Source organism: Notolepis coatsorum (genome assembly GCF_963971535.1).
Source record: "Notolepis coatsorum genome assembly, chromosome: 9".
NCBI classification, from domain to species: domain Eukaryota; kingdom Metazoa; phylum Chordata; class Actinopteri; order Aulopiformes; family Paralepididae; genus Notolepis; species Notolepis coatsorum.
The window spans coordinates 143,250,512-143,264,320 of NC_140173.1; the positions used below are offsets into that span (position 1 = coordinate 143,250,512).

General features: G+C 40.4%; 1 protein-coding gene across 1 annotated transcript in view; it reads left to right on the forward strand.

Annotated features, from left to right (window-relative positions):
- Positions 1-3,584: 3,584 nt before the first annotated feature.
- Positions 3,585-13,809, forward strand: part of hmgcll1 (3-hydroxymethyl-3-methylglutaryl-CoA lyase like 1) — a gene marked incomplete at both ends in the record, with an annotated part of 67,618 nt that continues 57,393 nt past the window's right edge. The window contains one exon of the mRNA XM_084322032.1: positions 3,585-3,746. Within this exon, the coding sequence (XP_084178158.1) occupies positions 3,585-3,746 (162 nt within the window). The remainder of the gene's footprint in view (positions 3,747-13,809) is intronic.

Genomic DNA, 13,809 nt, shown 5'->3' on the forward strand with positions numbered 1-13,809 from the left:
TACTACTACTACAAAAAAAGAACAATACTACGAAACAATAGCTATTGTGTCCATTCCTGTTTGGTTACCCTTTTCTATCAACTCTCAAATAAACTATTTATTTTTTTGTTCCTCTTCTCTTCCCTTCGGTGCCTCCGAGTTTATTTTCAGAGTGTCACCTTGCAGTTCATCCACACAAGGCCCTGGTGAAATTGTATCTAATAAAAATGTTTTGCAGTTTACCCAATTCATCTTTCCACATGTGGTTCCCCGTGTTTATGTTCTGTGGGTGGGCCGTGACTTCCATACGGCTCAATCAGTGCCTCTCCGATGGAGGGACCATATGGGTCACATTTTTACACGTTGTTTGGTATGACAAGGTTTTGCGGCACGACCCCGCCAGGAATGTGTCCTTGCGGAGAGGGGGGGGGGCAGGCGCTGAAAAACGCCGGCGTGTGTTTGCTTGTAATTCACGTACGCGCACACAACGGCTTCCTGAACATGGGGAAAGAGGGGTGTTGGGTTTGCGTGAGTTCCAAAAAAAAAGGCCCGGCGTTTGAACCGAAATGTCGTAACCGATCGTGGTGTAGAACAGCCACCTGCACCCTCCTCGACAGCCTAGCTGCTTGAAGCGGTTTTTATTCAGTTTTGTTTCGTTTTTTTCTCCCCCCTCTAGATTTTGACGCTTGATGTTTCACACGGTATTTCTTGAGTGGTTTTGGGGACGACTCCGAAATGGCCCGGTATTGCGCAAAAACTAAAGTCATGGCACATGTGACACGTTTGCGTGTGTAAATATTACCACACGTTTCTCATCGGGTGTTCTATTGCCGGCTAATGCCAAAGGAAAATAAACACCATGGGTGTGAGGCACTGTGGCCTGTGTGTCTCCATCAACAGCACCATCTGAATACCGTGGCTTTACATCATTATGACATCAGAGATCACAATCTCTCAGTCTCTGGTTTCTTGCCCTTCTATCGTGCGTGCGGTGAAAACCTGTGCGATTGGAATTTTGATAACGGAGCGTTCTAATGATGACGTAACAATTTCCTCTGATCACTGGAAGCGATTTCGTTCCAGAGTATACCCGGCTAGAGTTCTGAAAAATGCCTCCATAATAAAACTCACTCATGAAAGGGCTATGGTTCTGTGTTCCGTTCACAATATTCACAATAACTCGTTGTATGGTGCCATATGTGAATTCTTCAATTGAGCGGGTTTTCTCCTTCAATCGGGCGACTACCGTTCCATATATCAGCCGGAATCAAAGCTTTTGATGCGAGAATATTGTGAGCCACCTGTAGGTTATACTCAAACATGCTGTATTTCTCTTGTTAAAATTGCCTATTCATGTCCCTCGTGTCCGTCCAGTATATCATACATATCAAAATGTCCCCATAAAGCAAAGAAAGTTGAAAGAAAAATACAGAGCAATTGTGCAGTATATTACCTTGCTTCTTTGGGCAGGAGAAAAGTAACACGCAAACAAGTCCGGAGATATCTCTATCCTGTATTCATCATGCTGATTTATCATTAAGCCTACAGACCGATAGCCACGTTCCTGCCAGAAGACAGTTACATCAGGAAAAAGATCACCTGGTTTCTACATTTCTGTCATATCTGGGTAAGTGGAATTTAAAAACAAAGTTGTCAGTGTCAGCATCCAGAAAACGGTGGTGAAAAGTAACTAAGTATTTTTACTCAAGTACTGCAATTAAAGGCGATATTTTACTTTAGTAGAGCTTGTCAAGTTTCAGCAGTCTTACCTTTATCTAAAGTCATCTACTAGTAAGATAGCGACCACTACTGTCTCTGCCGTCCGCTGTCAACACCACCATTCCTCCCAGATGTCAGGCTCCTCATTTGCATTCCATTTGGGGACCTAAATATCATCATACTTCCGAAGTATAAACAAACTACCGCTGTGCAGATTTCAATAAAACAGACAATTCTGAGTCAACGGTACAGTATGTGTTTGTTTTGGCATTTGATTTGATTGTATTTACAGATTTATTTTATGTATCTTGCATAGAACGTTGGGGCGTAGTTACCATGGTTACGTACTGCTTTGCTGGAAGAAAGATTCTAAACATTCTGTGAAATTGACAAGCTTACCAGTAGATGGCTTTACATAGAGGTGAGACTGCTGATCTTTGATAAGTTCTACTAAAGTGAAATATCACTTTAAAGCACAGGCCTTGCACTGAAAGTTTGTGTAGTTCTCTTCCTTCCAACATGGCTGCCTGTAACATAGCAACTATTGTTCTGTGCATGGCAATGGAAGAGGCAATGGTTGTTATGTGTAAAACAACGGTTGCTATGTGTTGATATATGAGAAATATATAAACAAACACATAATAATTTGTCGTATTACTGGATCTTGTAAACAAGTCACAGTGGAACAGTTCTCATGTTTTTCCAGTGTTTTACCTGCTTTTGAAAGTGGTTACCAATGGTTACAGGCAGCCATGTTGGAAGAAAGACACGGTCACAAATGTCTCTATTCAGAGGTACTTGTACTTTACTTTGTACTTTTACTCCACTACATGAGCCCATCAGTTACTAGCGACTGTGAAGAAAAAGAAAGTGCATAGAAAACAGGGCAACAATTGATATATGTACTTTCACATTCTTGAATCTTGACAACTTCAAGAGGAAGTTATCAGAGCCGGCATAACTGGAACACATACCACTTTAACAGCACCTTTAATCAGAGCAGCATAACTGGATCACATACCACTTTAACATAACCTTTAATCAGAGCAGCATAACTGGATCACATACCACTTTAACATAACCTTTAATCAGAGCAGCATAACTGGATCACATACCACTTTAACATAACCTTTAATCAGATCAGCATAACTGGATCACATACCACTTTAACATAACCTTTAATCAGAGCAGCATAACTGGATCACATACCACTTTAACATCACCTTTAATCAGAGCAGCATAACTGGATCACATACCACTTTAACATCACCTTTAGTGGACAACGGATCGAGAACGGAATGCTCCCAAGCACTGTATACACAAATGTGTATATTTAATTCTTCTCTACTTTTACTTACGTAGAATTTTGAACAGAGGACATTTACTTTTACCAGAGAGTACTATTTCATCTGGATATTTCTACTTGAAGTAACGGCTGTGTAGTTCTTCCACCGCTGTCAGAAAGTAATATCCTTTGTTTTCTATCAAAGTCACGGTCACACAAACAGTCGTCCTAAATGGAGATCTGCTGAAATACTGCTTGTTATTACAGTCTTTTGGTTTTCTTTTGGTTTCCTAAGGTCATCTTCATCTCTGCAGTTGTTGCCAAGACTAATATAGTAACCAAAGGTGTCTCGTTGTGTAGGATAGATAGATAGAGGAAACGTCTTTTTCTGCTAGTACTGTAACTTAGTTGTACGGTACTGTAGATTACCTGTAGTATTTTAAATATGATAGAATTGCATAGCTTTCAAATGGTGGTGCTTCCATACAGGCAGACAAATGCTTCCTCGAATAGTCCTTGGGGTTCTATGTAGCACCTTTAAAAGCTGTGTGACCAATGTTCTTAATTATCTGCAGGCCAGAATGCTGCTCACTTCTAATGAATGCTTAAGTTCTCACCCTACGAAGCTCTGGTGGAGAGCTTCATAGGGTGGTCGGACAGTAACCAGCTCCAACTCAACGTCAGCAAGAAAAAGGAGCTGGTGGTGGATTATCGGAGAGGTAGGAAGGGTCCCCCTTCTCCTATAATCTTCAGAGGGGAGGAGGTAGAGATGGTGGAGTCCTACAAGTTCCTTGGAGTTCACCTGAACAAAAAACTGGACTGGTCAGACAACACTGAGGCCCTCTACAGGAAGGTAGGCTGTTCTTCCTGAGGAGACTCAGGTCGTTCGACGTGTGCAACCGACTGCTGCTATCTTTCTACCAAGGTACCCATGTACACGTCAAAATACTTCCCAAAGGTCAGTGAATACCACGACCACAACACCAGAGGAAGCTCAACAAATCATGTTAAACCCAGATTCGGCTCAAACAAGGGACTAAACACGTTTAGCAATTATGCCACATCAACCAAGGGGATCAATAAAGGATCATCTTATCTTATCTTATAAGGTCACCTTTTTCACGCTTTTCCGATCGAGGCATACGGCCTCACACAAGTCCAGAGGTAGGGTGTTTCTTTCTGAGAGGGCGACTTGCATGAAAAGAAGAGTTCCGTCTTAATTTCTTTAAATAAATGTACATATTATTTATGGCTTTGTGTTTCATTTTAGATTCCAGGAACTCATCCTGCTTTTTTTTTTGGTTTCCTCTGTACTTCAGGGGAAAGTAAACCTAGGGTGGCGTACTCTTCTTGTGTGACTGTCATAATTGCTCCTAGCGTTGCATATCTTTATTCAGCCGGTAAAACATCAAGTTGTCGGATGAAACGGAGAAACGGGATGATTGGGAGTGTTTGTTTACTTTGTTTCCCACTAGTCCAGACTTCCTTCCAGCCACGGTGTTCCACGACGTGCGAGAGCGGAGGCAACGTTGTTGCAGCAGACGTGCGAACAAGGCCTCAGAAAGCAAACAGAGACGTCAGCAGCTGCTGTTTGACTTCAGTTCCCTTTCCCTTTTTTAGGCATGTGAAATTCAATTTATTTCACCAAATAAATAGGGCGGATTTTTTTGCGAGAAAAAGAAAGCGGTGATGATCCCGACGATAGGAAGCGGTAATCCGTCCTGTGGATTCCTCCGCAGTGCAATTAAACAATCTGCACAACGCATCTCCGCAGCCTCCGTAAAACATCTGTGCAGATGGGTCTCTGTCACACGTGTTGTTACCTCGCGGTCGCTTAGGTCGGAGAGGGAGGCAGAGTCTGCGGCGTTTTCCCGCAGATCAAATCGACCGTGATGTAGCAATATTACAGCCAATCCATCACGGCTCGGAGGGGAAATCCGTGTTTTTCATCACAGTTCCTCTAGTATTAATGATGCAGACGACCAGCGCTCCCTGCCGCTGTGTTGCCATGGCGCCGCTGAATGCTCGTCATTCTTCAGGACTCAGTATGGCCCTCTATACGCAGAGTGTGAGAGTGATATTTCAGAGGAGTTTCCTTTCCGGTCGTTTAAAAAGAAAAAAGAGGATACCGATTCTCACAAAAAAACGATTGTCGGCATGAAAATCAAACTGACTTTCAACCGTTTAACTATTCTAAGATATTCTATTGCAAGATTTTAACATTTAGATTTGATTCGATTCGATTACAATTAATTGCCATCTCATACGGCACAAATACAGTACAACAAAAAGAGGTTTGGCATCCAAACCAGAGTGCAAATGTAACAGTAAAGTGCAATAGTAATAAGTCATTATATGGAATAAATATAACAGAGCTACTGAGTAAATATGGTATTCTGATTCTGATTCTGAGTATTATTATGCACAGTGATATACAGTGATAACAGGTATACATATGGATATAAATACTTAGGAGGATGTAGCCTAATCATTTCTATTTAGAAAATAAAGAAAAGGTAACAACATCAGGTAACGATATGTTAACACCGGACGTATAAAGATCCTAGAAACCCTTGTTGGGCATGAAAACCCTTGGACGCTCAACTTTACTATCTCTGTCTCTACACTACCGTATAGGTCAGCTAATCACTTGTGGACAGAGTCCCAAAACACAGGTCAGTGACTTTTGTGACCAAAAGCCAAGGGGTAGCAGCATGCGGTGGGACTGCAGCGAGCTAATCTTTAACACACATGCCGTCTCTAAGGGGGGAGCTGTGGAAACTTGGCTGGAGCAGTGGCCCGACCTTCCTGAAGGAACTGTATAAGGTAGCCCGCTGTTTTTATAAAGGCTTTTACATTAGCAAAAAATAATATTTCCCTTAGGTAAATTTTTTCTTCCCCCCCCCCCCCCCCCCCCCCCCTGTCTCTCTTTAACACACAGTTGAATTTTATGGAAGGGTTAACATTTTGAAATGGTTTAAAACCTTTTGCCCCGTACTCATGACAATACTCGGGTCAAATATTTGGTGATTTGTGCGTGTTTCTTTTTACGAAACACACAACTATTTGTTTCCGAAGGTTTTGTTTCTGTTTCTATGCGACATCAATGTGTACACTGTCCATCAGCAACTGTGTTACTGAGAAGAAAAAAAAGCTAATATAATAAACCATTTTGAGCGATCTTTCGTTGTAACTAACCGTATGTTTCATCACGTATAATGGACTCTATCATTGATATAAGCGTTCAAGGTTCGGGTCTCGTTCCAGTCTTGGTATACCAGCAGGCCTCTCTTGTAAGTCACACTTAAGTCAAACCCATGATTGAGAAATTGAAGACGGATGGAGGATGAAAATTGATTTAATCTGGTTCCTGTTTTTCCTTCTTCCATCATGTTTTCAGTATATATCTGAGAGCTTAAAAAACTCTTTCATGCCATGCCCAAACCTGCACCCTATAAAGTGTTTTGCACATCTGTTTTTTTTTTTCTCCCCCGAACACACACACACAAAAAAGGGTCACAGAATAGTCTCGCTCTTTTAAACTTTACCGGTTGAGAATATTATTTTGTTTGCGCCATTTGTAAAACGTTCCGTTTTTATTAAGCGTTCTGGGGGAGGAAGTCATCATCCACTTGGTCTCTCCCAAGATCTTCATTTGCAAAAAGTATTGTACTTAGGAGACAGCTTAGGAGACGCTGCAGAGGCTTCTGTGTCCTGTGAGAGCACATATCTGTTAGCCCAATCTAAATTGAGTTATAGACTGTCATATACAACTCTACCGCATTGTGAGACGCATGTGGTCTTAGATTATGTTTACCTTTTCGTCCCTCCGTCTGTCTGTCTTGATGATTGGTTGGTCCGTATGTCCGCCTCGATGATTGGTTGGTCCGTCTGTCCGTCGGTCCGTCTTGATGATTGGTTGGTCCGTCTGTACGCCTTGACGATTGGTTGGTTCGTCTGTCTGTGAACAAGATATCTCTAAATGTTACAGCCGGATTGGCATAAAATTATTCTGTGAACATTCATGACTCCTTAACACTTTGAGTGCCAGCAGGGGGCGCACGATTTATCGCTTGAATGCCAGCCTTTTTGGACTGATTTTCCGATATTTCATGATTTTTGCGGAGCTATTTCTATTCTATATTATGGCTATGTAATGTGTCTAATACGCCCGTCGCTTATCAATGACTTGCTTGCATGCAGTCAACATGTACGAAACGGATAGTTTTTTCATCGTTACATTTCCGTTTTATACCGTTTTGAAAAACTGACGTTTTTGGAAATTACTAGAGAAAAAAAAAAGATTCCGTGATAATAGCTCTTTACTGGAATACACACAACACGTTGTCATTTTCCGGCTGATTTATGAATAATTTTCAAATAAACGCTAGATTATCGATAGTATATGTGTACTTATGCACGCTAGAGAAGCGGGCTGAAAAATCGATTATCTATGCCCTGCCTGGCGCTAACGCCGCACACACACACACACACACACACATAGGGGACACGTTGAGATATATGTGAAAAATACATCTGATTACCCTAAGACTGGTAACATAGATTCCTTACCTCACATCAGATGTTCTGCAAAAAGATGATTCCATTTCCTGATCGCCATTCCAAATATCGATTGCGTTTATTGATCCAACGTTAGGTACTCGAAACAGATAATCCACGCTGCTCTGAGGGTCCACACTGAATCCAATCGTCTCCGGTTACATGCCTGAGAAGTAAAATGTGGATTCCATTTTTTTTTCTTTTTTTTTGGCATTTCCATTGAGTGCAATCCAATGGGTGCATTACCATCCGGGAGACGATAGGGAGCGGTATTTTCCCTGTTCGAGCTCATAGACAGTCCCAATGATAACGTGAGGCTAGATTGATGGAAAATGAATGGATATCGCTAATAAAAGCAATAACGATTAAATAACGAGATTTCTCGTCATTGGCACTCAACGCATGGCATGAAATCACAAGATTTCTCGTGGCTGGCACTCAATGTGTTGGAAGACGCCTATTGATTTTGTCGATCCTGTGACCTTTCCTCCGTCGGGCCCAAACTTCAGTTTGATTTTCAAACGAGATCCCCTCACCTGTTACAACATATCTGTTTCAAGGACCTATGAAGCAGTGGCGTCGTTAGCCCTGGGCTTCCGGGGCTTTAGCCCCGGATGTTTTTCTCCTAGCCCCGGATCTAAAAAAAAAAAAAACATTTACATTTTTTTTTTTTTTTTTTTTTTTTACATTTTTTTTTTTTTTTTTATGTCAGCATCCCCATTGTCTGTGCTGAATGTTTGTTAGTGTTTGGTATTTTTTTTGGTTTTTAGTACTTTTAAACATCCATTTTTAGTAAGTAGTTTTCATTTGATCCTATAATTCTTTCATTCACCGATTTGTGGACTTTTTTTTTGTGTCCTGAAATGCATTATTATTATTATTATTATTATTATTATTATTATTATTATTATTATTATTATTATTATTATTATTATTATTATTATTATTATTATTATTATTATTATTATTATTATTATTATTATTATTATTATTATTATTATTATTATTATTATTATTATTATTATTATTATCATCCAGGAGGGAAAAGACACTTTGGATAGTAGGGACTGCATCTCTGCCTGTCCTGACCAGGAAACACTTTGCAACTGTGATCTCCTCTGGCAATAGTTGGATATTGTAATGTGTGGCGAGGGGTTGCAGCAATTCCACTGAGAGAAACTGGTCTGAGGCTGGATAACATGCCTGTATGCCTCTCATAAGTTGTTATCCAACTCATGAGAACCTGCTCTCAAGCTCTTGCAGCATTCTGTTGACGACTGGATAGAACAGTCTCTGTCTCAGCTGATCTCCTGAGCTGAGGTCTGAGCTTGTGCCACAAGATGACTCAACTACATACTCGTCCATCCTTTTCTGCTTCCTCCTTTGGCTGGTAGTATGTTCCTCAATCCAAAGGCCATTACTATGGCCTTTGTCGTGTCGTACATGTCCACTGCCATCTCTGAGGTGCGATAACCTTTGAGTGTGTCCTGCACTGTGCTTTTAAATAGTACAGATATTGAAGATGTGCACTTTAACGCAGCAGCACCTGGAGCCATCCATACCCATGTCCAGTGTCCTATAATACGCTTTAATCGAACCCTGGTTCATTTCCTCTGATAGTCCGGTTGGTTTGGGGTGGTGTGAAAGCTCATTCACTCTTGCAAGTGAACCCTGCTGCGGTTCATTTGAGATGTGAATGCAAAGCGGACCAAAGGCAGGAAAAGACCCAAAAATCTAATTTTTTTTTTATGAGAAGACTGAAACATATGTATATAATGAAACACACAATACAGTTTTTTTTCGATTGCGTAAGCATGATTTAAAAAAAAGGGGCCCGGTGTTTCAAAACACACAATTAGCACAACCACACACACAATTATCAGAACACCTCAGATCCTTTGCTAAATTAAACACTTGTCAAAACCATACACTAATTTATAAAAACTACATTTTGTTACCATATGAAACACACGTTTCATATGACTTAATTCTGTTTGAACCAGTTACACACACTGCTGTGCTTAACCTAAAACACATTTAGCAATTCTACTTCTCAGTTATTAGAGTACTGTAAGTGAAGTATGCAGAGAATGTGCAAATATACAATAAATTCACCAAACACTACACAAGACCAATGCTGTAGAGTAGACTGATGAAAATATAATTTCTTTATCTACATATACCCAAATCAATGATGCAGACTGATGAAATAAATAACATTTTCTCGCATATACCCAAATCAATGATGCAGACTGATGAAAATATAAATGTTCTCTCCATATAACCAAATCAGTCAACATTTCAACATGGAGAATCACAACAATACATGTCCCAGTTTTCATGCTACTATGTGCATACCACTGTAAGCTCAGCAAATATCAGACAAACATAAAATACTGTATCCAGTACAGGTTAAAATTACAGTAAAACAATTTTTTTTTAAAGATTTAAACAGAAAATACTAGACATTATCTCTTTGCCTAGCTGGATCTGGCAAGATACTTTTTTGTTGTGATTCTCCATGTTGACTGATTTGGGAAAATGGGAGAAAATGTATATTTTCATCAGTCTGCATCATTGGTTGTCTTGTGTAGTGTTTGGTGAATGTATTGTATATTTTCACGTTCTCTGTGTACAGTACTTCACTCTCCTTCCATTTTGGTTGAAGACAGGTGAACTCACCTGCTGCATTTTTATAGTGCTTAAACCTGATTGGTGTATCTACAATTAAGCAATGGTGTGTTTGTGCATCTGATGGCTGTGTTTAACCAATTGGCTCATATGTGTGGTAATTTGACATTCTGTGTCTAATGTAATGCAAGTGTGTTTAGTGTTTTGCAAATCACTGTGTGTATTGTTTTGCAAAAAGTGTGAGGCTGACATTGTAGGGGTGCAAATCTGGGCCTATATTTTGCTCCTTGAGTGTAAGGTTTTGATAATTGTGTAATAATTTTGATTTGAGTGTTTATGCAATTGAAGAAAACTGTAAAGACTAGAGATGAACTGTTTATTTCTTTTGTACATAGGCTGTGCATATGTTTTTTTGTTTGTTTATTTGCTTATGTGTATGATTCTTAACTGTGTTTTTATTTTGTTATTGGTGTATATGTGTGTATGTATATACAGTATATGTATATATATTATATATATATATATATATGTATATATATGTGTATATATGTATATTTGTACTCCTGTTGGGGCTTCTTGGACCAGATCAATGTTTTATCTGGCTAAATAAAGGTTAAATAAATAAATAAGAAACTGATGATTTGGTCCTGTTAACTTTGAATTTTCTATAGGGAATGCCCAGATCCCTCTCATGGACCTGGACCTCACCTGGACCTCAGATCCCCTCCACCCCCCCGGGCTGAAGCCCCCAATGTTTTCTAACCCTAAAAACGCCCCTGCTATGAAGTACGCCATATTGGATTATTTAGATTTCTTTGAGAATGACTTTGACCTGATTCTCACGAAACTTCTTCTAAGGACCAACATTTTTACATGTACTATCTATATAGTTGATCAAACTGTATTACCACCAGATTGAATTCCAGTAGAGTCATCCTACCATAGCAAGGAGGCCTGTGGAATTCAGAGTCATTTGAAGAAGAAAAAAAAGAAGCATGGTAAACAGGAAGTTACTATTACTATTTACTACCAATTTTCACTGAACTCAACAAATATTTGTGTCACATTTCGTTCATCAAAACGCCATAGGATAGGAATGAATATTCTAGAGCTGAGAGATTCTTTAATTCTTCTTGGGGGGAGCAAGCCACCCCTCCTAGTTATGTCTAGCTCCTGAGGGACAGGGGGGGGGGCGATAGCACTTTCTTTCCCCTGGGACCCCCCCCCCCCCCCCCCAAGACGTAAACCACTAGTTCCGTGCAGAAGACATTCTCTCCCCTTCCCATGGTACAAAATAAACAGTAAAAAAGGTACGCTATATTTAATACCGTCTAAAAAGTTCCCCATCTTATACATTAAGGTTCCCCCCATCACCTGCACTGCATTGCTTCCTATAAGCTGGGATGCCCTGAGGGCCAGTTCTTCTAAGTAACCCTCCACAGCTGCTATTTGTCAAGAGAGAACTCTCTTGAAAGAGAAACATTAAACGCCCAGTTTGGGACATGCAAGTGATGCATGTTTACGTACGGCCCGAGAAGCAGACATTTCCAAAGCCTGCTTTCATTTGCACTGGCAACGAGATGAATGCCATAGAAGTGGAATAGATTAGATTAGATTAAAATGTATTGTCATCATCGCACAGCACAAGTACAACACAATGAAAATAAGTTTGGCGTCTAACCAGAGTGCAAGGTAACGGTAAAGTGAATTAACAATATACAGTGTAACAAGTGATAAAATTGAATAAATCTGATTGATTGAATTGAGTAAATCTAATATTTACTCAGTAGCTTTGTTATATATATTATATATATATAACAAAGCTACTGAGTAAATATTAGATTTGATTCAAATGTATTGTCATCATCATAAGCACAAGTACAGTACAATGAAAACAGTTGGCATCTAACCAGAGTGCAAATGTAACAGTAAAGTGCATAGCATAATACAATGTACAATTGATTGATTGATTGATTGATTGATTGAAAACTTTATTAACAGATTGCAGAATGGGTACAATACAGTACGGCTCAATACACACAAACATTCGGGGTCATTGGGCTGAGTCTAATTAATCGCAAGAGGACCGGGGAATGTAAACAAACCTGGTGCTGTTTGTACAGCTAAATCTATACTATTTTATAGCGCCGTGAATATAAGCGTTATACGGGATTTTGGACTAGTATATTTTCTGGAAGGCTAGATATAGAGCTAATAGCTGCTAACGTTATATCCAACGGCATTTCCGTTTTACAGATGCTACAGAAATAACTCAAACTGCATATGATCGGCACCATCCCAAAGCATGTATGCATGAAAGGGGGGGGGGGGGGGGGGGCGGGGGACGTCGTTTATTATTATTGATTACCAATAACCGTGTTCGTCTAACTAGCCACATAGGCCGATCGCCTGGATGGCTATCAAAACAATGCCAGATCGGGCTGTAATTTACGTGAAAAAGATCTTACCATGAGCCGGTTGGATCCCCCCGAGCATTTCCCCGTTATCGATCGCCATCTGGTAGATCGATATGTCCATTGGCTGATGATAAATCCCCTTATTGCATAGTGAAATCCGCAATTCAAAACGTATCCCATGCAAAAGACAATAGCTATCGCTTCAGATGAGTAGAAAACTACATTAGAGATCCAAAAAAAGAAAGACAACTTCTGCCACAGGGAACACTCTATTATCGCGATAGCGCCCCTAAGAGGATCTGGCCGATATTGCATGTTGGCGAATTCAAAGAGTAGGGTAAATCTGCAGTGCCGCTCGGCGACCTTGAATAGGTTATTAAAATGGAATAAAAGCAATAACAACTTCCCACGGATATATCCGTGCTTCTGTCCACAACGCATGGATTCGAAACACGGATTTCTCCGTGGTCCGTCCCCAATGTGGGGATGCAGACCAGAGAAAGACTTTCGTCTTGTTTACATCAGGGTCCCCCATTTTCAATTCATCATGACATTTATGACATACAAGATATACAAATATACAGTACTGTTTAAGAGACAGAGATTATAAAAGAAAATATATACATTTGAGGAGGAAGAAACTGTACATTGGAGGGGGTTGGGTGGGTGGGTGGGGAGGGGGGGGGGGTGTTTGGACATTACCGGGGCCAGTTTTGAATTGCAGCCTCCCGTAGGTGCTCTTTGAGAGTGGTTTTGAAGGAGGGTAGGGATTCACATTATTTTACGGCTGTGGGTAGGGCGTTCCACATTGTTGTGGCATAATTGCGAAACGTGTTTAGTCCCTTGTTTGAGCCGAATCTGGGTTGAACATGATTTGTGGAACTCCCTCTGGTGTTGTGGTTGTGGAATTCACTGACCTGAGTATTTCGACATGTACATGGGTATTTTAGTGGTGTAGTGTATCTTGTAGACCAGGCCCATTGCAAGTTGCTGTACTCTGTCGTCTACTCTAAGCCATCCTAGGTTGTCAAAATGGGCAGGGGTGAGGTGGGTTTTAGGAGTAGGCTAAGGTCAAGCAGTAGCCTGACCAGTTTGTTTTGTGATGTTTGTAGTCTTGTTTTTAGGGCCTTTGAGGTGCTTTGGTACCATGAGGTGCAAGCATAGTCGTAGTACCCTTGAATGAGTGCTCCTGTTAGAGTCTTCAAGGTATTCTTGTTT